General features: G+C 49.2%; 1 protein-coding gene across 2 annotated transcripts; it reads left to right on the top strand.

Moving 5' to 3' along the window:
• Nucleotides 1-14,512: 14,512 nt before the first annotated feature.
• On the top strand, nt 14,513-21,013 carry EOMES (eomesodermin). 2 transcript variants are annotated; one of them, XM_059664113.1, is made up of 6 exons: nt 14,513-15,777; nt 16,731-16,885; nt 17,524-17,645; nt 18,080-18,238; nt 18,324-18,385; nt 19,176-21,013. In XM_059664113.1, the coding sequence occupies exons 1-6, from the start codon at nt 14,903-14,905 to the stop codon at nt 19,855-19,857; spliced, it is 2,055 nt and encodes a 684-aa protein (XP_059520096.1). In that variant the 5' UTR covers nt 14,513-14,902; the 3' UTR covers nt 19,858-21,013. The 2 variants fall into 2 exon arrangements, with proteins under 2 accessions (XP_059520096.1, XP_059520095.1); XM_059664112.1 differs by having other exon boundaries at nt 19,119-21,013.
• Nucleotides 21,014-22,878: the final 1,865 nt, after the last annotated feature.

Here is a 22,878-nt window from a genome sequence, read left to right as displayed (position 1 = left end):
CCATTTCTTTCTGAAATCAATTAAAAAATATTTTTTAAAAGATAAGAATTTAGGAAAGATAAGAATCAACTGAGCTTGTGTCTTGAGCTCTTGTTTCAAAACAAGTTATTGCTCTCATCAACTACCAGGGGATGAACTAAGAACTCCTTAACAATGATTGGATTGGGAATGGAAGAGTAATAATAGGCATGCTTTGCAAAATTTCTTATTTTTAAAAAAGCTTTGCATTTTCATAACTCCACTCTAATAGCAGTAACTAGCTGTTCTCTGGAGACAAACAGGAATCTTCTCCCCAAAATATATACAGCATTGAATGTCAGTGCTGCAGCAAGTAAACTGTGTCAATGCATTGCTGAGCCATCCTAACATGTTCTTAATCCAAAGAGAAAGTGATTCATCTTTGCCCTTTAGGAAACGGGAGCAATTGTCATATTGTGAAATCTTGGCAAAGGTTTCCTCATCACAATAGGTGAAGGGGAAAAAGCTGCATTAAGTACCATCTGTCAAACATAAATTTTTCAAATGAGCGGTGACCCCAGAAAAACATGCAGTGAAAAAGGGACAATATATTTTACGTGCAAAATCCTGTTAGGAGGCGGTGTATTCTCATAGTTTATTATCCTTCTTTCTTAATGGCATTGACAAACTATACTCTCCTATGTATCCTACTACTTCCTTTGGGGATTAAGATTAAAATGCTTCGATGACTTTATAACTCTTGTTTTCTTAACACATGACTCAGTTATCATCAAATAATTAATAAATCTTTCTTTGTACTCACTGTTCAATATTTAGCTTCAGTATCTGATCACCTTGCCCTAGCTGGTTTGGCTCAGTGGATAGAGTGTGGGCCTTCAGTGGATCACAATATGGTTTCTTTCTTTACAATATAATCCTAAAGGAAAGTGAATCTATCAGTTAGGATGCTTTTAGCTACAAGTCATAGAACCAAAGAGACTTTATGGCATGTAATCAGACAACATCTTGACTTGGGTCTCCTACTCTCTTGTTAAAATGTATTCCACGTGGAAACTCTTCCTTCTGCCCCTGGATGAAAATTCAGGCACTCAAGCAGTTCAATTATTTTACTAATAACACAGGAATGTATGAATGAATGAGTGAATGAATTAATGGCTTGTACTTATTTTAAGTTGGAAAACTTGTCTAAGTTCAGTAATTATTTGTAGTCCCATGTAACAATCATAAATGTGAACGTGATTTTAAGTTAAAACATTCTCCCTAATTTTGGGGGGATTCTGAAGAGAGAAAGCTACGAAAGTGTAGCATGGTGGCTACAAGAGCATGGACTTTGGACCAGACTGTCTGCATTTGAATTTAGATTCCATAATTTATGACCAGGGCTCATCTTGGGGAATTACTTGATCTTTCTGTACCTCAGTTCCTGATTTATAAAGTGGAATAATAACAGTTACCCATCTTATGATGAGGATTAAATGATTCTATACATGAAAGTACTTAGAGCAACAGTGCCTCACACATTGCAAGAACCAGGTAGACATCTGTTATCCACATCTTGCCTGATATGTTTTCTTATGGTAACGTTAAGAAAAAATGAAATAGTACTTACCTTATGCCTCTATCATAAGTGGGAAATATACAGTGCCTCAGAAAATAAAGACTATTCCTGCAAAATGAATCTGTTTCATAGAAATGGATAATACCACTGTGAACAATTCACAGTAAGATAACCGAAGTACAAAATAATGGTGGAAAATTGTTATCTAAAGAAAGGGTTGGGATTTCAACAAGAGGTTTTTTTTAATTCAAGCAATATAATTGGTCTTAATATAAAGTAGAGTAATACATGAAGAGAAAAGGAAATAGCAATAACTCTGCTTCCTTGATTTACTGTATCTGACTGGCTCTTATAAACAATTAGTTTGGTCACCATGAATTTAGGCTTCAATTTCAGGAAAAGTCTGAGAAGTACCAGAAAAAAAAAAAGATAGCTGACTGGATGAGACAAACTGAACTAAAAATTCCAAATATTAGAAAATCCAACTGTAGACCTATATAATTAATTTTGACATTATTATAATAGCAAGTTATTAAAAAACTGTAAAATGAATAATCACATTTTAAAACAATCAATTTAGTGATATAATAATATTAAATAGGCTTTTGAGAAAGATGGCCCAGGTTTACAGAACACCTCTTTCCACAAACAAAAAATAAAAGACATAAGACTCAAAGCAAAGGCCAGCCATGCTAAAACAAAAGAGAAAGTACTATAACCTAATACTATACACTGTGTTAAAAATCAACCAGAGCCCTGGTCAGGTTGCTCAGTTGGTTGGAGCATCATCCTGTACACCAAAAGGTTTAGGGTTCAATCCCTGGTCAGGGCTCATATGGGAGGCAATGGATCCATGTTTCTCTCTCACATTGATGTTTCTGTCTGTCTCTCTCCCCCTTCCTTTCTGAAATCAGTAAAAACATATTTGGGGGGGGGGGGAGGAAGTTTTTTAAAGGAAATTTAAAGTGCGACTCTAGTGACCACACCAATAATAAGAAAGTGAACAACCTTATTGCTGATAATGGAGAAAATTTTAATGGTCTGGATAGAGGTTCAAACCAGCCCCAACATTCCCTTAAGACAGAGCCTAATTCAGAACAAGGTAGTAACTCTCTTCAATGCTACGGAGATTGAGAGAGGTGAGGAAGCTGCAGAAGCAAAGTTTGAAGCTAGCAGAGGTTAGCTCATGAAGTTTAAGGAGAGAAGTCATTTCAATAACAAAAATAAAAGGTGAAGCAGCGAGTGCTGATGTAGAAGCTGCAGCAGTTACCCCGAGAATCAAGCTAAGATAACAAATGAAGGTGGTTACACTAAACAACAGATTTTCAATGCAGACAAAACAGCCTTATATTACAAGAAGATGGCATCTAGGACTTTCATAGCTAGAAAGAAGTCAATGCCTGGTTCAAAGCTTGTTAGGGGCTAACGTAGCTGGCAACTTTGAGTCCAGTGGTTATTTACCATTCTGAAGATCCTAGGGCCCTTAAGAATTATGCTAAAACTACTCTGCCTGTGCTCTGTAAATGGAACAACAAAGCCTGGATGCGAGCACATCTGTTTACAACATAGTTGCTGAATATTTCAAACCCACTATTGAGACCTGCTACTCAGAAAAGAAAAAAAAAATTCCTTTCAAAATATTACTACTGAAGTAGCCCAAAATTTCAAAATATAACTAACATTGTTTTAAAATCTATAGTCTGACCTCTATGACCCAGAAACCTCACTCCTGTGTGTACAGGCTTGACAGAAATGCAATACAGATGTTCACCAAGGAACATAGTCAAGAATATTTATACCAGCTTTATACATAATAACCCAAACTGGAAACAACCCAAATGTTGTCTCCATCAGTAGTAGAATATATGTTCTCACAATGGGATATTACACAACAAGGAGAAAACACAAATGCAATTAGGCACAACAGTATGAGTGAATATCTCAATGAATGAAAGATCCAGACACAAAGAACACACCGTAAGATTTCATTTATATAAAATTCAAAAATCACAAAACCGAGGTCTAACTGAAATAGAGATCTCAACATACCACTTAATTGAGCTCTCAGGTCCTTTCTCCCACCTCTTATACCCCCTTATCCTCCCTTTTAACCTTTTTGAGTCTGTTGACTCAACTACACACTTTTCTTTTTAAATATACTTTTATTGATTCCAGAGAGGATGGAAGAGAAAAAAAAGAGAGAGATAGAAACATCAATGATGAGAGAGAATCATTGATTGGCTGCCTCCCACACACCCCCCACTAGGGTTTGAGCCCAAACCTGGGCTTGTGCCCTTGACTGGAATCAAACTCACGACCCTTCAGTCCACAAGCCAATGCTCTATCCACTGAGCCAAACCAGCTAGAGCCACACTTTTCTCAGTTTAGTGTGGGGATTAAGCCCACAGTGGATTTATATCCTATCTCTGCAACTTGGTAGTGGCCTATCTTAAAGTAACTTACCTTTCTGTGCCTCAGTTTAGTCATCTGTAAAATGTTGTTAATAAATGATAGTTTTGCCTGGCGGCTGTGGCTCAATGGTTGAGCGTTGGCCCATGAACCAAGAGGTCACTTGATTTCCAGTCAGGGTACATGCCTGGGTTGGGGGCTCGATCCTCAGTAGAGTGCCTGCAGGAAGCAGCTGGTCCATGTTTCTATCTCTCCCTCTCCTTTCCTCTCTCTCTAAAATCAATAAAACAAAGTATTTTTAAAAATTATAATTCTGCCTTAGCCCGTTTGGCTCAATGGATAGAGCGTTGACCTGGGGACTGAAGGGCCCTGGGTTTGATTCTGGTCAAGGGCACATGCCTGGATTGCGGGCTCTACCCACAGTAGGGGGCATGCAGGAGGCAGTCAATCAATGATTCTCTCTCATAATTGAAGTTTCTGTCGTTCCTTTCCTTTCTGAAATCAATAAAAATAGATTTAAAAAAAATTATAGCTCCTACCTCATCTGGTTGTTGTGAGGAGTAAATGAACTGAAACTTGTACAGCATTGAGAGTAGAGAGCTCTTTGGATGACATGTGCTTACAATAATTCTATGACTCGCCTTTTAATTTATGGAAATTCAGATGCATTCTGCAACCAATGGTGTCTTACAACCACTGTTCCTCAAATGGCAAGTGTGACATGGTTGTTACCACCTGCACTTACAGCCTTTGTTTTCTTCATGTGTGTGTGAGTGAAATATGAAATAATTTGTCCAAATAAGCAGTTCCTTCAATAAGCACAAAATTAAAATTTTAGAAGGAAGCTTTTTCCCCCTTAGTGGACATGTTAAAGGATGGCTTCTTTGATATGAGGCAATGTCCATATGAAATACCTCATGAAGTTGCTGTCTGAAGCTTCCCAGCAATATTTTATTTTTAAACTATTCCCATGCATTATTTTATTTTTTAAATTATGTTTAAAAGCCCATCACTTTAAAGTAGGTATTTTCCAATCATCTTTCAAGCATCCCTAGGAATTGGGCAATTGAAAGACTTCCCAGGGATGCACTGCACTGTGACCAGATGCTCAGCTATCACCTGCTTCCTTCTGCTCCTAAAATGCCCTTTCTCCCTCTCCACTGCCAATCCCAGGGCACCAGCAAACACAGAACCCAGGCAAAGGGTATTCCTTCAGGTCTTCTGCCTGCCACCTCCCCATTCCCATCTGAGCTCAAATATCATTTCTTCAGAAAGACCTCCATCAACCCCCAAATCCATGAGCCCAATGGTTCTCCAACTTCGCTGCTTACGGGAATTATCTAGAGATCTTTAAGTCACACCGATGCCTGGGTCTCATGCTCGGAAATTCTGATTCGGTTGTCCCAGGATGCTACTTGGGCATGGGCATTTCTAAGAATTCCCCAGAGATGCTAACCTGCAGCCAAGATTGGGAACCATTGCATTCTCCTGTTTGGTGATGTCCTGATATTATTCTCTTGATTGATGACTTGAATTGTCTGTATCTCCCACTAGCTCTCCAGAGCATGGAGTCTTGTCCTTGTCAGCATCGGGGATCCTGTATCCCAGATACCCCGCCCCCTGCTAAGAGCCGAGCCTCATTGCACGACTTCTAAAAGGGAAGAGTAGGCAGGCAGCTTAGGCTTCTTCAAGAACTGCCCTTGAGCCTGGAGGGAATTCAGAAAGTACTTCAGGTCGGATCCCTCCTTGGGTCTTTTGCAACACGCGATTCCTGGCTCTCTTACCCAACCCCATCCCCGCCCCTAGCTGCGGAGCCTAGTGGGATGGTAATGGAGACGACTGTCCCCTCCAGGTCCTCCTTTGATCAGCAAGGGGCCTGTCTAGCAGATCGCTCCCCCGCCCACGAGCCCCAGGAGCACAGGGCAGGGTCTGAGAGCTTGTTTACCTGCTTCTGGGGTCTCGGAGGACAAACAATGAGGGTCGCAAAGAAAGGAAAACTCCCACAGGGAGGCCCCCAGGGGTTCCGCGCACGTGGAGCAAGGGGGCGCTGCGCCTTTTGCGGCGCTAACCTCTCCTCCCGCGGGGCGCTTGCGGGGCGCAGAGCAGCTGGCGACCAGCCTCCGGAGAGGACCGCGGCGCAGCTGCAGGGAAAGCCTCCAAGCACCCATATAAGCTATTGCAGCTTTTCCCGCCAATTGTGCCCCCACCCCGGATGTGCTGAGCCAGCAAAAACTCCGAAGTTTCCTGGAACCGACTTCAAGATGTATTTTAAATGTTGAACAGGGTGTTGAACAGTGTGTATAACCCCGTGCAATGGGTAGAGGGACCGATGAGGAGATTCAGGTGCATATACTTACTTGCTGGTGCAAACATTTCATAAGCCCCGGAAGTGCTCACGAGAAATTAATCGTGGTTGCTTGCGGGCTGAGGCGCAAGACGTTGCATCCTGGTGGCTTTTTGAGTTTGTAAAGCCTATGCAATAAGTAAACATGTTTTTAAGTGCCTATGATTTTCTGATATTTTCTATTGGATGGTGTTATATATCATGTTCTATTGTGAAAGATACATTTATTATTATTCCATATAGCACCACACGATATATTGTATAGCACACATATATCTGTGGCTGGTGGAGTCCAAGTATAAATTAGCCTCTGCCTTTGACCTCAAGTACAGAGAGAGAGCAAGACTCGCGGCGTGAAAAGGCAAAGGGGTAGGACCAGCGGAACAATGAGGGCACCCTCCACCCCATATGTTTTCACTGAGGACAACAGAGCGGTTGTGGGGAATGGGGCGGAGGGAAACTGGGACGCGGGACTAGACGAGCGCAACCCGAGCAACCCGAGCGCATTGGGAGTTCTAACCCCGCGGCGCGCCGGGGACCCACGCCCGGAGAGACCCTGGCCCGGGGGCGGACGCCTGGGTTCCAGCCCCGGCCTGGATTGGCACTCTTTTGCCCAGGCCTCCTGCCAGGGTGTGACCGGGATGATCGTGCGTCACGATGGGGACCTTCGCTGCGCGCTCGGAGCCCTGCAAGACTCCCTAGAGGAGGACCTGGCTCCTCTGATGGCGAGCGCGCGGCACCGAGGACGCGGCCGCAGAGGCCGGAGCGCATTGGAGGAGCCATCCAGGGCACTGTCTCGCGTTCCCGTCTGTCCATCCCCATCCAAAGGCTTCCAGCGCCTGCCTGGGCCGGGGAAAGAGCCCCCGGGTCCTCCAAACCCCGCCCTGGGGCACGTGGACGGGCCGGGAAGCCGGGAAGAGAAAGGGAAACCCCGCGGGCAGCCGGTGGAGAGCTGGCCATTGCTTCGCCGCGGCTCCCTCCGCCCAGCGCCCATTGATAAAAGTTCAGGGCCTGGAGGCCCCAGTTTCCTTCCTATTAAAGGTTTTAAAGTTCCAGGGAGAGGTCGCCGCCTCCCCAGCTTCCGGGTCCGCTGGGACCTGCTGCCTTCAAATTGTATGCCCTCCTGCAACTTTACCTCCCCAGCCTGGGTTTTCCTATCTGCAAAACGGGGATGACTTAAAAGTACCTTCCTCCTGAGGTGGTAATGAAGGTTTAAATGAGAGAGTGTATGCCTAGGGCTCGGATCGCTCTAGCCTGTGGAGAGGTCTCCCCCCCCCCCCCCCACCCCCGCACCCTCATTATGGTTATCCCAAGCAAGAATGACAAACGCGAACCCAAGATTGAGATTTTAGAAGTCCAGCGTCCTCCACAGAGACTCATTGTAAAGCTACAGCGGCTGCAATGGCACCCAACGCCCTGCACGGTCTCCACTCTAGCACCTACCTGGGAGCCTTCCCAGGTACAGACAACCACTCACTCCAGCCCATTCACACGTACTTAACCCTTCCACCAGGGCCCCAAGAGCAGGCCGCCCTTCAAACTCCGGGCTACCATTTTCAGCTGGTGCCCGTGGACAGGGCCTTCACTTCTCCAGGCATCTCTTTACTCTCCTGTGAAATGGATGCTAACGTTTTAGGGTGCTGGTTTGGGAAGATCGCACAGCGAAAGGAAAGAACCCGGCCTATAGTGTCAGCTGCTGCTTTTATTATTTCCCTCCTTTGGCTGTGGATTCCAGGATGAACTCTTTATTGGGGGGGAGGGAGGTCGGCCTCAAATGAATGGAGAGATGATCCCAGCTGCTCTTTCCTCCCCGGAGAGCCTGCTGGCCAGTGCGCCCCTCACAATCTGTGGGAGGAGAGGGTTCCTCCCGGCCCCTGCGGAGTCGGTAAGCAGTCCTGAGAGACCCGGGCTGGCGGGCCTCCTGGAGACTTCCCTGAACAAAGATCCTCCACGGCTGATCTTGCTCTGCCCTGGTCCTGTCAGTTTTCAGAAGCTGCCACTGACGATCCAGATGGGACTCCCGGGCCAGGGTGCCTTCTCCCCAGCGAGAGCCCTGCGGGGGGCTTCTGACTATTAACTTCACTCGGTCAACGTCAAGCGTTTAACCTCATAGGGGGAAGAACAAAACCTGAGCTAAATACCCTATTTTCTGCCTTTGATTGGTAACCCGCCGGAAAGGCAGAATCCCAGCGGGGGGGGGGGGGGGGGGGAGGGCGGAGAGGCCTGGGAAAAACAGAATGCTAATGGCAGCCTGCAGGGGGCGGAAGGGGCTCCGGGGTGGGGGCACCCGGCCCGCCGCCCTTTGAAATGCACCTTCCCAGCCGTGCTCAAGGGGAGGGCACTGGATTTCCTTCCCTGCTGGAGAAGGAGAAAGAAGCTGATGGAACACTAGGGTCTCCCTCTCAGGGTCTGACGGACTCGCTCTAGCTTTCTCCTTCTAGTTCATGTTGCCTTTGACCTGATTGCTTCTGGCCTCCCCACATCAGATTGGATATATCTGGGTTCCTCATTTAATCCCAGTATCGACCAAGAAGGGCAAAAAAGTGAGCCCTATGCAAGTGTGATGGTGGGACTAGAAAAGACTGGAGACCTTCCTCTGTGCCGGGTGCTGTTCCAATTGATGTTCTGTATGCTGTTATGACCTTGGGCATCAGGGACAGAGATGTTAAGGAGCTTACCCAGACCCACAAAACTAGTGAAGGAGAGCCTCAAATACATACAATCCTGCCTACAACCTTCGCTTTTCTCTTGGGGGGGGGGGGGGAATCTGAAAAGAGAGTTTAAGGAATGATCTCTATGGCCTCTATCATGTTGACTTTCCTTCCTTCCTCCCTCCTTTCCCTCTCACTCTCTCATCCTTGGTTATCTCATGGGCTTCATTCCTTCCACTGAGTAATTCCTCAACCCAGACTTCCCCTTTGCTCCCTTCTCACACAGGGCCTGGATCTGAGATTCCAGCTCCCTGTCATACTGAAGCCTTGGTCAACAGGGTTGGATTCTGTCCACCTGTTGTGTGGTCTTCCTGCCCCACCTGTATCCTAAGGGTGCCTTCTGTTGAAACATTAATGTCCAAAGGCTCTGCCAGCTCTGATAGCGATGTGCAAGTGGTATACGTTCTGGATGATATGTCTTCTTGGCTATATGGTGGCCACTCCCATTAGCAGCTGCACTGCAACCCCAGCACTCGCTTTTCTATTTTCCCCTGGGAAAATGTCACCACTGACATGCACACAAAAAGCCATGCTATGATGTAAGAACGTGGGGTTAGGAAAGGTCTAAAAGAGATTTTTAAAATCTTAAAAAGTATTAAAAAAACACAATGAAAATGCCCATTCCATTTACTTATGAAAATCTGTTTCCTTTTTCTGTTCACTCCAGTCTTCATGGTTAGAAAGCCTGACACCCAACACTGTCCTTGGGCTATTTCAGCTGTTCTAAAATGTATTAACCCCTTTCTTTCAATGAACAGCCGAGCAGCTAAGCGGCAGGCCTTTCAAGGTGCAAAGTAAGCAAGACAGGTGAGCCCAGCATAGCTCTTTCATATTTTAATGAGCAACATTTAGCCAAACATTCCCATAATTTACTTTTGAGAGTAATTCACTTTGTTTGCTTCTTGTGGCTTTTCTTGTTATTTATGGGCTCTATGTACTTCCATTAAAATGATGATGATGATGATAATCAGTTAAATCCAGGAATTCATTTGCAGTTTCAAAACTACTTTCATAAAAAAAATTCTTGATTCTTGTTAAGAAAAGTTCATTTATTTTTTTGAAATAAGCAACTTTTGGTGTGTTTATTATCTTTCATTCCAGGATTCCCCCACCTCCTCATATTTTAACAGTGAGCAACAATTGCACTCAGCATTCTAAAACTAAGAATTGATAACTACGATCATTTAAATTGGTCTTTTTTTGTTTGAAAAAAAATACAATGGATTTAATATAACCCTTTGCCTCACACATTCGTGGGCCTGGTGACTTTTTTTTATTTAAGCAGGTGATCAGTCCATTTTAGTGTCACGGTGACATATAAATGCTTATAAAAGTGAAACTGTGCTGATGGGAGTATCTTGCTGTTGTCAGCAGAATCAACATTACTTGTCCTTGCCAAAAATGTTTTATCTTATGGGACATTTTCTTTCTTTCTTTCAAGAAAAAAAAAGTGAAACTTGAACAACCTTACGGTGATGAAAGCTCCCTCCCCCTTCGGAAAGCACAGTGGAGGTGGCAGATCTGGCCATCAGAGAACAAAGGGCCAAAGAGTGAACCCGAGATGGTGAAATAAAATGTAACGTCAACAAAGAAAAGGCCATAGATAAATAGTAAAAGGACCAACTCACCACAAAAAACCCATTGACGTTTTCCCAGAGTCCAGGCGAAGCGCTGGTGACCGGTTAATGTTGGAATGTTTTCCTAGGGTTAAAAGGAGAACCGGCAGCAAGTCTGCTCAGAGTTTACAAAGTGTTTGAATAACACGGACAGTGTTTGGATAACACATTTTTAGTGGGGGTGAAAATAATAGAATTTATTGGGACATTTATATAGGCCCCCTTGGTTGTGTGGTTGTGTGGGGGGGGGGGGCTGGGAGGGATATAAACTATATATCATTGCACTCATCTATAACTCACCACTGTAGTTTATCCATACATGTATATATGTATTTGATGTGTAATAGTCCTGTAACAGCCAAATGCTTCTCAGTTTTGCTTTTAAAAGAGGAATGCCCTCACAGTAGTTACCTTTAAGGGAGGTGGGTTGGGGAGGGGGAGTAAAGAGTTCACCTGGCCAGGTTGGTGCATTCCACTTTGTGCTATCAGAGTGAGACAGTGGCATAAAGTTGGGATTCTTGCTTGAGACAACAGAGCAGAGATTCTTAATGGACTCGCACACAGGCATGGCGTTGGCCTCATTGTAGCCCCCAGAGGGTCCTGCTTGCTCCATCCCAGGCTGAGAGGTGCACGATGTGAGTTAATCCAGCCCGCATTTGGGTCTGGGGCTCCAAGGGGTCTCCACGTTTCCTCCGCAGTGTTGATGTTTTTGTTCAATGTATTCCACTACACTGTCAGTGGAGCCACATAAAACCAGGCACCTTTCCATAAATGTCTCATTTGGATTTCATGAAGCTTGGGGTGTAATTGAAATCAAACAGCAAACGGGCTGGAGGGCCCTGGGCTTTGCCCACCCAGTCTAAGGAGCGTGCTGCCTGACATGTTCCCCGAAGCCACTGCCTTCCGTTTCTTTTCTGTTTCTCTTCTGGAAAAGTGTTGGGTTTTTTGTTGTTGTTTTTTTAAGTGCAGCTGGGGCACATGAACATAATGTTCATGTCTCTTTCCTTGGTTATAAGTAAAACTGAGCCAGCCAAAGGAGAGCCCATTCCAAGGACGAGAGCACAGACTTGCTCACCTACAACTCCGTAGGCACTGAGACTGGTATATCCTATCTGTAATGATTCCAATGTAATTAGTTAATTAACACAGAAGAACCGTTAAATGAGATTTCTTTATCTTGATGCAGTCAGAAAAAAATCTTTAGCTGAAACAGTCCTTTTCATTATGTTTTTTAAAAAAGGTATTTGTAATATCTGCCTATAAAGTGTGATCTAAATCATGTATATATTTTTCATATTCTGAGAAGCCTGAGTTCCTGGACAGTTTTGTAGAGCCTGCATGTTGATTCTTTCTCGTTGTTTCTCCATCTGTGAAATGGGTTGAAGTTTGAGTGAATGAATAGATGTGTTGGCGAGGCGGGGAGAGAGGAGCTGCAGCTACTTGCCCCCAGAATCAGCACTAGTCCCCATTACACATAGCATACGGGTATATATTGAATCAGGAGGTAGCGCCAGGACCCACACGCTTTCAAGAGCTTGCTCCAGGGCTGGAATAAAACCAGCGCTTTCCGATGCGGCGCGGGGGACAGCTGGCCTGCGTTATGTGCGCCAGAGCGGGTCGGAGCGGTGCCTGTTGCCTGCGATGGCGCTTTGCCACGCGCAGCGCTTCCACCCTGGCCGCCTCGAAAGCCATTTGAAGGAACACCGAGGCCCGCTCTCTCGCTGCGACAAAGCGCTCCACGGCTATCCACCCCAGGCCACCCTACCTCCAAATAATGGACGTTGGATCGCACCCCTACTTTCTTAGCGAACACCCCGAAGCTCCAGGGTAACGTGGGGGAGCCTACGGGTGGTTTCCAGGATCCCCTAGCCCCGGTCTACGTCGCCAAGCCACCCCAGCCGCGCGCCCCCTTCCTTTCCTGGCTCTGGCGTCCCACTCGCGGAATCTCCCCTTTGAAAAATCACAAAGTCTACAGAAGCACAAAGGATTTCAAAGTATAATTCATCCAGCTTTCCTTGGGTCCAAATACAGCCAAAGCCGGGGAGGTGGGAGTGGACGGTGGGTGATCAGCGCAGAGAGCCACGTCCAACCCGAACGAGGCTTGTGGGACGAAATGCCCGGAGCGCAGGGCTGCGCGCTCGGGGACAGCTTTGCTGAGGTCTGCGCCCGGGCTGCTCGGCCCGGGGACTCGGAGGTTGACCCACTCGTGTAACTTGCTCCCTCCCCCTGGCTGCGCCGTGACCCGGAAAACCTGCGCGCGCTCTCGCTTCTCACCCCCGCGAAAAACTAGTCGAAGCCCAGAAGCAGCCGAGTTGCCTTAAGGACCAACCGCCTGGCTCCCTAACCCAGGCGCGCCGACGTTGGCGCGGCTGTGGTGTGAACCTAGGTTCCAGCCTTCTGCCCCGGCGCGCGGGACCTCAGTCCATCCCGCGGCCGCCTCATCTGTTGTGGGCGCCGAGTTTCCCGTGTGATCGTGTTCGGTTGGGGAAGCAGAGTCCCGACATCTCAGCCGGAAAATGCGCTCCCGGAGCGATTACAAGCAGCGGCTGTGATTGCTTATTAACGGCGAACATTCAGGCTTCATATCCGCAAGGAAACGTGTCCCATCCCCTGTAATAATAACACAATATGTAGGATGGCACCGCTCTTGACTCTACGGTCTGCGGAAACTCGGGGGAGAAGCAGGCAGCTGGGGCCAAAGGGCTTCATTCAGTATCAAACTGATTATGTCACTAATTATTCTACCTTCCCTGTTGCGCCGCGGAGGAGAGGCGCGGGGAATCGTCACCGCGGGGCTGCCGGTGAACCTTTGTTTCGCCGCGTCAGGCCCAGCGGAAGACGGGGTGGGGGCAGGGTCTGGGATCCAGAGGAACTGAGCGGCTTGGACTTTGAATTGTGGTGGGTAAGTGACGGCCGCCTGAAGGCAGGCGTGTTGGCGTGGGGATGCGGGTGTTCCCAGTCTCCCTCCCCACCGCGGCTCCTGGTTCAGAAGCTGAGCGCGTTGGTTTTCAAGGGTGGCAGTGTGCGCCCGCAGTCCCTGACCCCCAAAACCCAGCGCGAGGTTCCTCCCACAAATCCTTCCCACTGCGCGAAAGGATGGGGCAAAACAAAAGTTATCCAAGTGTGCCGACGGCCAGGGAGTCTTCCCCCATCGGGAGGAAAGTGTACCTGAAGTTACAGAATGAAGAGAATTCGCTAGGGCCTCTCTCCAACTCTCCAGATTCTCACCCTCAGGGACAGGGGCCTCCCAGCAGGCCAACTTGCAGAGCCTGCTCCCTCCCGGCCTCTAAAACCTGCATTTTTCTCTCCGAGCGCTGAGGTGACGTCTGTGCCAAAGAGTGGACCCCGCTACGGAGACCCCAACCTTGTTCCCCTAAACTCCAGCGAAATACAGATATCAGAATTGATTCTCGCAGCAGGGCAGAGTCTCAAAAAAAAAAAGAAAGAAAGAAAGAGAGAGAGAGAGAGAGAGAGAGAGAGAGAGAGAGAGAGAGAGAGAGAAAGAGAGAGAGAGAGAGAGAGAGAGAGAGAGAGAGAGAGAGAGAGAAAAGAGAGAGAGAAAGAAAAAAGAGAGAGAGAGAGAGAGAGAGAGAGAGAGAGAGAGAAAGAAAGAAGAAAGAAAGAAAGAAAGAAAGAAAGAAAGAAAGAAAGAAAGAAAGAAGAAAGAAAGAAAAGAAAGGAAGAAAGAAAAAGAAAAGAAAGAAAAAAATCAGACTCAAGGAAAAGAAAGTCGCAGGCGACTTGATCCAATTAGTAGATGCCTAATTGAATTAGTGTCACCTCCATCAGCCAATAGGAGGGTCCCGGGGCTGTGGGGCCGCGAAACCCCTCCCTGACAGCACATATATAAAGCAGCCAATGACAGCCTGCAAGTTTCCAAAGTGGTCAACTTGACCGGTAGCTTAGCAGTCGCCAAGGGCAGATAGGCTAGCGCCGGTGGGTGGATGGGAACAGAGAGCCAAGTCCTCCTGTTACTGGGTGCGAGTGGGGGAGGAGCCTGGGGGTCCGGAGAGGCTAGAAAGGACGACTAAGAAAACAAGAGTGCGTCTCCATCAGTTCTCACCTCCTGCCTGGCGAGCTCAGCGCGCTTTCCTTGCGGAAAGGACGCTGGGTTGCGTCCGCACGAGGGTGCCTTAGCCGCCCCCGTGTCGCCAGGTGGGCAGCCCCGACACCGGAGGAAGGGGAAGTTACCTTCCCCTCGGAAGAGGGCGCTGGCTCCCCCATCCAGCCTTTATAATAAGGCCGCAGGAGGAGAGGCAGCCTTGCCGTCTGCGCTCCGTAAAGCATGCAGTTAGGGGAGCAGCTTTTGGTGAGCTCGGTGAACCTGCCCGGCGCGCACTTCTACCCGCTGGAGAGCGCGCGGGGCGGCGGGGGCGGGCCCGCCGGCCACCTCCCCGGCGCGACCCCCTCGCCCCAGAGGCTGGACTTAGACAAAGCGCCGAAGAAGTTCTCGGGCAGCCTCTCGTGCGAGGCGGGGAGCGGGGAACCCGCAGCCGCCAGCACGGGGGCCCCCGCGGTCATGCTCAGTGACGCCGACGCCGGGGACGCCTTCGCCAGCACCGCGGCAGTGGCCAAGCCAGGGCCCCCGGACGGCCGCAAGGGCTCCCCCTGCGGGGAAGAGGAGCTCCCCTCCGCTGCCACTGCAGCCGCCACCGCCGCGGCCGCCGCCACCGCGCGCTACTCCATGGACAGCCTGAGCTCGGAGCGCTACTACCTCCAGTCCCCCGGGCCGCAGGGCTCCGAGCTGGCCGCGCCCTGCTCCCTCTTCCCGTACCAGGCGGCAGCCGGGGCGCCCCACGGACCTGTGTACCCGGCTCCCAACGGGGCGCGCTACCCCTATGGCTCCATGCTGCCCTCCGGCGGCTTCCCCGCCACCGTGTGCCCACCCGGGAGGGCGCAGTTCGGCCCGGGAGCCGGCGCCAGCAGCGGCGCGGGCGCCAGCGGCAGCGGGGGAGGTGGCCCGGGCGCCTATCAGTACAGTCAGGGGGCTCCCCTCTACGGGCCGTACCCCGGGGCAGCAGCCGCGGGTTCGTGCGGAGGATGGGGGAGCTTGGAGGTTTCTGGTTCCAGTTTACGTGCTCACGTCTACCTATGCAACCGGCCTCTGTGGCTCAAGTTCCACCGCCACCAAACCGAGATGATCATTACGAAACAGGGCAGGTGAGCACAGCGCGGAGGGGGCGCGGGGCGCCGGGTGGGCAGTGACCGTGTGGCCCGGAGGAAGGCCGGGCATGCACTTTGCTTGGAAAGTGTTTTTCCGTGCGCAGTAAATGGAGACGCTGCGTCTCCAATTCCTCGTCCCTCCCCTATACTCACGGGCGGTCCGTGCTGGGTGTACAGTTACGGCTGCCTCCTCCCTCCGGTTACCCTTACCTGGATGGAGGAGGAGGAGGAGGCGGAAGTGGAAATTGAAGCTTGTCCACAAAGCTGGATTTACTAGATGTGCCCGCTCAGCGATACGCTGCTCCCTGCTAGACCGAGAGGAACAGGATGGGGGTAGGGGGGTGGGGGTGGGGGAGGCGCTTGGGTTGCCCCCCTGAGCGCAGTAGATGGGCTCCTGCAGTTTTAGGCGCCAGGGTCTCCGTGGGGCGCCTCCGGAGGATGGACGTGAGGGCCGGGGCGCTGGCATCGGAGGCTTGGCCCGGGTGGTTGGTTAGGCAGGTCTGGGAGCCAGACCTGGCTGGGGTTCAGGGGTGAGAAAGTTCTGATGCACATCCAATTGCTAACAGTGATTACTTCTGCGGAAAGTAAGGGGCGGAGGGAGAGGGACTCTCAAAGGGGACTTTCAGCCTTACCAGTGGAATTGGAAAAAGACATTTTTCACATCATGGAAGAAAAATGAACGAGCACCTTAAAAAGTCGAGAACTTGAGTGGGGAGAGGACACGGAAGCGCGTGACTTGGGGGCAAATTATTTTGGACAACGGGTGTTCAAAGAGTGGCCAACTCAAAACTATTTTGCATAGTAAGGGCCACTTTCCCGGCGTTCTGTTCGTTCTGTAGATTTCCAAACACCGTGCTCCGACCCTCCCCCAGGTGCCCGCGAACCTGGCCGAGCACGGGCCTGCCCTCGGGTGATTAACCCGCTTCTCCTGGCTCTGTTCCCTCGCACAGGCGCATGTTTCCTTTCTTGAGCTTCAACATAAACGGACTCAATCCTGCCGCTCACTACAACGTGTTCGTGGAGGTGGTGCTGGCCGACCCCAACCACTGGCGCTTCCAGGGGGGCAAGTGGGTGACCTGCGGCAAAGCCGACAATAACATGCAGGGTGAGGAGAGAGGAGGCCCTGGCAGGGGCGGGGTGGGGTGGAGCAGGTGGGGAACCCCTGACACAAGCGTTTTCCCCCCACTGGAACCTAGAGATGTGAGCATGAGTTCCTTGTCTTGAGTGTTTGGCTGAAGGAGAGAATTGCTAAGTCAGATTTCTTGCTTTCCAGTATACAGAGCTTTAACCATAACCCTACTGCAGCCCCCCGATTTCCACGTTTGAGGAAGGAATTGTCATAAACTCTCCGGGTGTCAAGGGCGTCCTAATTTCCACCTGAGAAAGCCTTCCCCAGGTGGAATCCCACCCATAAAAAATGCAACCATTTCCATCAGATGTTGCCCTTGGAGCTTTCCCTGAGCTACACGAGGCCTCCCTGTTGCCTCCATTTTTATATGTTAAGATGAGCACCTTGTCAAGGAAGGCCTGGAGTCACAGGGGCTCTGCAAGGGGTGTGATGGGATGTACCAGTGGAGTCTAATGGTCTCCATTGGCCTTTCTAAGCAGCTCGTGCTGGGGAGAGTTGTGCTGTAAGTCCGGCTCTTAAACCTGGCCCACAGATAACAGGACATCCCTCCCTCCGCTCCATTTGTAAACAGCCCTCTAGGCTTAGGTTCTGTGTTTTGTTTCATTTTCTCTTAGGCAACAAAATGTACGTCCACCCAGAGTCTCCTAATACTGGTTCCCACTGGATGAGACAGGAGATTTCCTTTGGGAAATTAAAACTCACCAATAACAAAGGCGCCAATAACAACAACACTCAGGTAGGGTGACAGAGGAGGGGGATGTCTTCTGGCTGGTGATCTCTTTTCTAACAAGTTCCCTGACTCTTCACTGGTTTTACCTGTTTACTCGCCTATTTCTAAGCTTTTTTTTTTTTCTTTTTCTTTTGACCGTGTCATTCTCACTTTTACACTGGATTTCCATAACAGTGAGTTGACTATTAGGAACAGAAATACTGAAATCTTTGGGAGACTTAGGAAATCAAGAGAAGAGAGTGCTTTCGAAACATGCACACCCAGCTAGGTTTTGTTACAAAAGTGGCAATAAGATCTTAAAAATGGCAAAAGAAAAAAGGTAGCTGTTGTTGGGGAGCGGGGAGTCCCATTCCAAAATATGTAGTTTGTTAACGTCTACTTCTGTTGAACCTTTAAGAGACTGTTTCGATTTGGCCACTCTATTCCTGTACCACTTCCAGATGATAGTCCTACAGTCTTTACACAAGTACCAACCACGACTGCACATTGTTGAAGTTACAGAGGATGGCGTGGAGGACTTGAATGAGCCCTCAAAGACTCAGACCTTTACCTTCTCAGAGACGCAGTTCATTGCCGTGACGGCCTACCAAAACACCGACGTGAGTGCCTCAAATGTCCCAAGACTCTGGCAAGCTAGGCCCAGTGTGCTAAAGCACTCAACAACTATTTTTCTCCTCTATCCAGATAACGCAACTAAAGATTGATCACAACCCCTTTGCAAAAGGCTTCAGGGACAACTACGATTCGTAAGTGCTGCTTTTGTCCATGCTTGCGTGTCACCTTGGAACAGGACACTCATCATCAGACACTTTCCTAAGAACATATTCTGGGAAAAGCTTTCATATTTGAGATTTTCTGTTTTTATTTTTATCTTTTTCTTTTCTGCCTGAACTAACCTTGCTTTAGAATTTTCACAGAAGGCTTTTGTTAATTTCTAAAGAAATGTAAAGGACTTTGAAATGGGGAGCATTTTTCTTTTTAACATTTGAGTGGAGATTTGACATTTTCATAATCTGCATTTACATATCTTTCCATGTAATCCCAACTTTTTGACCCTCTCAGGAGCAAGTATTACTACTCCCCCCCCCCTTTTTTTTCTTTTACATAAGAAAAACCTGACCCTAAGAGGATGTAATTTTCACATCAACAACAAGGCTCTGCAAATGCCTTTTAAATGTGGCATTCCTCCCAATCACACTGACAAGGGAGAGTTGTTGCTCTGAGTTCCCCAAATCCTAGGATCTGCAAAGGTGGACTTCCTATAGTTTAAATACTTAATACATGGGAGGGAACTTTTTCTTACATGGTGGGGAAATTTCCCCCCTGGAGCCAAGAGTCCAAGTTCAGATGGGCCAGGGCGTCTCCTACCTCTGTCCCTCCATACCAGCAGACTAGTGTGTTTTCATTTCTGGGAATTTGGTTTGTTTGGGGACAACATTAGGGTTGTTGTTTTTTTAAGTGTTTTTCTTTATATTGTAGCATGTACACCGCTTCAGAAAATGACAGGTTAACTCCATCTCCCACGGATTCTCCTAGATCCCATCAGATTGTCCCTGGAGGTCGGTACGGCGTCCAGTCCTTCTTCCCGGAGCCCTTTGTCAACACTTTACCTCAAGCCCGATACTATAACGGCGAGAGAACCGTGCCACAGACCAACGGCCTCCTTTCACCCCAACAGAACGAAGAGGTGGCCAACCCTCCCCAGCGGTGGCTTGTCACGCCTGTCCAGCAGCCTGGGACCAACAAACTAGACATCGGTTCCTATGAGTCTGAATATACGTCCAGCACCTTGCTCCCCTATGGCATTAAATCCTTGCCCCTGCAGACATCCCATGCCCTGGGGTATTACCCTGACCCAGCCTTCCCTGCAATGGCAGGGTGGGGAGGTCGAGGTTCCTATCAGAGGAAGATGGCCGCTGGACTCCCATGGACCTCCAGAACCAGCCCCCCTGTGTTCTCTGAAGATCAGCTCTCCAAGGAGAAAGTCAAAGAAGAAATGAGCTCTTCTTGGATAGAGACTCCCCCTTCCATCAAGTCTCTGGATTCCAACGATTCGGGGGTGTACACCAGCGCTTGTAAGCGAAGGCGGCTGTCTCCCAGCTCCTCTAGCAATGAAAATTCTCCCTCCATAAAGTGTGAGGACATGAACGCCGAAGAATACAGTAAAGACACTTCAAAAGGCATGGGGGGATATTATGCTTTTTACACAACTCCCTAAAGAGTGGTTTTGACCTCATCAAAATGAGCTAAGTTTTTGCAGATGAACTTGGTGGTGTTTTTTGTTGTCTCCTTTGCCTAGGTTGCCAAAAAGATGTTTGCCTTCCACCTTGATGCATCCTGTTCTGTGCAATTCTCTAAAAGAAGGTGCCAAAGCTTTTTGATTGCTGCAGGTAACGGAAACAAGCCTAGCATTTTATTTTTTTTTCTTTCTGAAATACAGTTAATGGAGGACTTGGAAGGGTTTTAAAATTTGAAGGTCATTCAAGGTTCTGGATTTATTTATTGGAAACACTAAACATTCAGAGAATGGGGCTGCGAAGATGGAGTGCTGAGCGCTATCCAATGAGTTGAAAGCTTTGGTTCTTATTTCTGTTTTTTAAATCTGTGAGCAGATAGAAGCCCAGAATCGGTAAGGTATTTTGCTTCCAGAAGAGAAGGGCTGGTCCTTAAGCTTCAGCAGGGGACTTTTTGCTGTTACCTTCTGCTAGGGACAAAGATGTTAGGTCTGGGAGGCAAGAAAAACTTTTGTAAAAGAAGGTATTGGTCTTACTGACTTGGATTCCTCCCAGGCTTTCAGCACAAGCCATGTCTGCCCTGGTTCAGGATTGCCTCGCTGGCTAGGCCTCTGCTGTGTGCCCGGGTGGCTCATAAGACTCAGGAGAGGACAAGGGAGGGAGTCACCCCCCCCCCCCAAACTAAAGAAAAAAAGAATGAACAAAAAAGAAAAATTTAAAGTGTACAGTTTGTGTGCTTAGATACACTGTAGAATAATGTGGAATATATTGTACAAATAGTCTACCTGTGTGTCTGAGATGATGTAAAATCGGTGCTTTGGCTTTTGTACAGAATGTGCAGATCACCTGGCAACAGCTGCAGAGGGTTGGGGATCGTTTCTCTCCTCATCCCAGCCGAATTGGGGAATGTTCTGTTTACTTTTTAGATAGTTAAGAATGTATTCAGCTACTCTCTACTTAACTTGAACCGTGTCTAAGGGAAACTCCTATTTCGTCCTCTTCCTTCGCCACCCCCACTACCCAACTTGGTAATGTGAAGAAAGTAAAACCCGCTGCCACAGCTCCTGTAGGTTTTTTAGAGACCTTGGATTTTCATGTACAGTCCTAGTCATTTTTTAATAAATGTGGTTCATTAAGGGAGCAGGCATAGCTCTGTCTTCTGTACTATGGGTTTTCATTGAAAGGTCTTATTTTGCTTTTGCCTTCCACCCTTCTCCTGAGTGAACACTGTTTCACCAACCCCTCTCCCTGCCATGGAAGGCTCTGGAATCTCTAAGTGGACCCTGTAGTCATGAGGGGTGGGGGGTGGGATGCTTTTTATTTTTATATATATTTTTATCCTCGAATATGAATGGGGTTATTTCCTCACCCCTCTGGGAAGTCTGGACAATGGGTATGGGGGCTGGGAGGTGGGGGTTGCCCAGATGCAAGACTGCCTACACCAGGGCTAATTCAACCCTGGAAAACCTCGTGCCCTGGGCGTCCGGGCTCAGGGCACGTTCCTAGGCGTACTTGGGGCCACCCGTCCCTGACCCACGTGGGCTCCCTGGGAACCCCCGAGGCCCTTTGAGCGCCCACGAGTTCCGGGTAGACGAGGAGCGGCGCGGAGCTGGCCGCCCACAGCTCAGCTCCTGCTCCCACCTGCGGCTTGTGCGCGGAGCCAGGGGCTGCGCCCCTCCGCGGCTGCCGGCCTGGCCCCGGCCCTCTGCGGGCGGCCAGACTCGCCGGGTGACACTGGGGCCGCGGGGCGCGACGCCTCCACGCGAGGACTCCAGTCCCCCCGCCCCCCTGCGTTTAGCTCCGTGTATTTGGCGCTCTCGTTCCCCCAGGAGGGCGGAGGCTGCCCCGTCCCCCTGGCTGAGCCCTGGATCCGCCAAAGAGTTAAACGGAGGATGGGGCGGAGGGCCCTTTGTCCCCCGGCCAGACGTCCCGCCAGGTTTATCAGCAGACGGCTGCAGGCCCCGCTGGCAAACCTTTCCCGCCCCCTCCCGACCCTCCCGGGGTAAAGGTCTGGCCGGGAGGGTCCTGCGGACTGCGGTGCGGAAATGCAGCTGCTAAGAGGATTAGCTGCTGGGAGGCGAGCCATCAGCCGGGCCCTCCTCCCCTTCCGCGTCCAATTAAGGCCGCGGGGAGCTCGGACCTCGCCGCTCTCCAGGTTCCCGTCCCTCCCACCCTTCCAGGGCCCAAGTTCCCGCGCCGCCGCCGGTGACCTTGGGAGCCCAGACTACAGCGCCGCGTCTCCAACCGACCGACCGTGCAGGTGCAAAACGCGTGGTTCAAAGCCGCCCTGAATCTTACCTGAGCTGGAAGCGAAAGCCTTGACGTTTGGTTTATGTATATTTATTCTTTTTTGTTGTTTACAAGCAAGGCTATTTATTGTGCGTTCAGTACAAAGTGCATTTCACATGACACTCCTGCTACCGCTTCGAACACAGGCATCCTTCTACTAGTATCACTAAAATGAAAAATGATCTCAAAGATTTGGGGGGGGAGCTAACTAACAGTGAACTTAGACAACTGAGTCATGTTTGTATCTGATGACATTCAGACCCTAACCTGGTCATCGCCCCCTCCCCTCTCCGATCCCCAGGGCACCAGCGGGTGCTGGGAGATGCTGAGGAATTTCCACGCGGGGCCTCCTGCTCTGCCCTCCGAAAAGCCCGACGCTGCCCGTCACCGCCGGGATGAGGCCGGCGCTGGCCCCCGTCTATGGCGGATCCTGTATATTTTTGCACCGCACAGTGAAAAGCACCTGGTACTTGTGAGAAGTCCCTCACCGTGTTTAATAGAAACGTTCGTGGCTGAGTGGCCCCAATTAACACCTTGTGATAAGGCATTCCTAAGATGGAGTGTCAGACACCAAATTGTGAAGAGATGTATCTAATTAATCCTCCTAGGATGACACCGATAAACAAGCCTCGATTTAAATAAAGATCAAGGGCGCGGCGCCCGGTTTGCTTACATTCCCCGGCAGGGCCCCCGCGTCTGCACCCGCGCGGGCGGCG

This window comes from Myotis daubentonii, chromosome 14 (assembly GCF_963259705.1).
Source record: "Myotis daubentonii chromosome 14, mMyoDau2.1, whole genome shotgun sequence".
Lineage (NCBI taxonomy): Eukaryota > Metazoa > Chordata > Mammalia > Chiroptera > Vespertilionidae > Myotis > Myotis daubentonii.
Note: the sequence above shows the minus strand (reverse complement) of the source record. Positions and strands in the feature narration are given on the sequence as shown.

What these genes read in the sequence shown, in the direction of transcription:
- EOMES (XM_059664112.1), top strand. Translation starts at nt 14,903, where the DNA reads ATGCAGTTAGGGGAGCAGCTTTTGGTGAGCTCGGTGAACCTGCCCGGC. An exon ending in AGCCGACAATAACATGCAGG is followed by an intron (nt 16,886 to 17,523) that starts GTGAGGAGAGAG and finishes ATTTTCTCTTAG; the next exon opens with GCAACAAAATGTACGTCCAC. An exon ending in CCAATAACAACAACACTCAG is followed by an intron (nt 17,646 to 18,079) that starts GTAGGGTGACAG and finishes TACCACTTCCAG; the next exon opens with ATGATAGTCCTACAGTCTTT.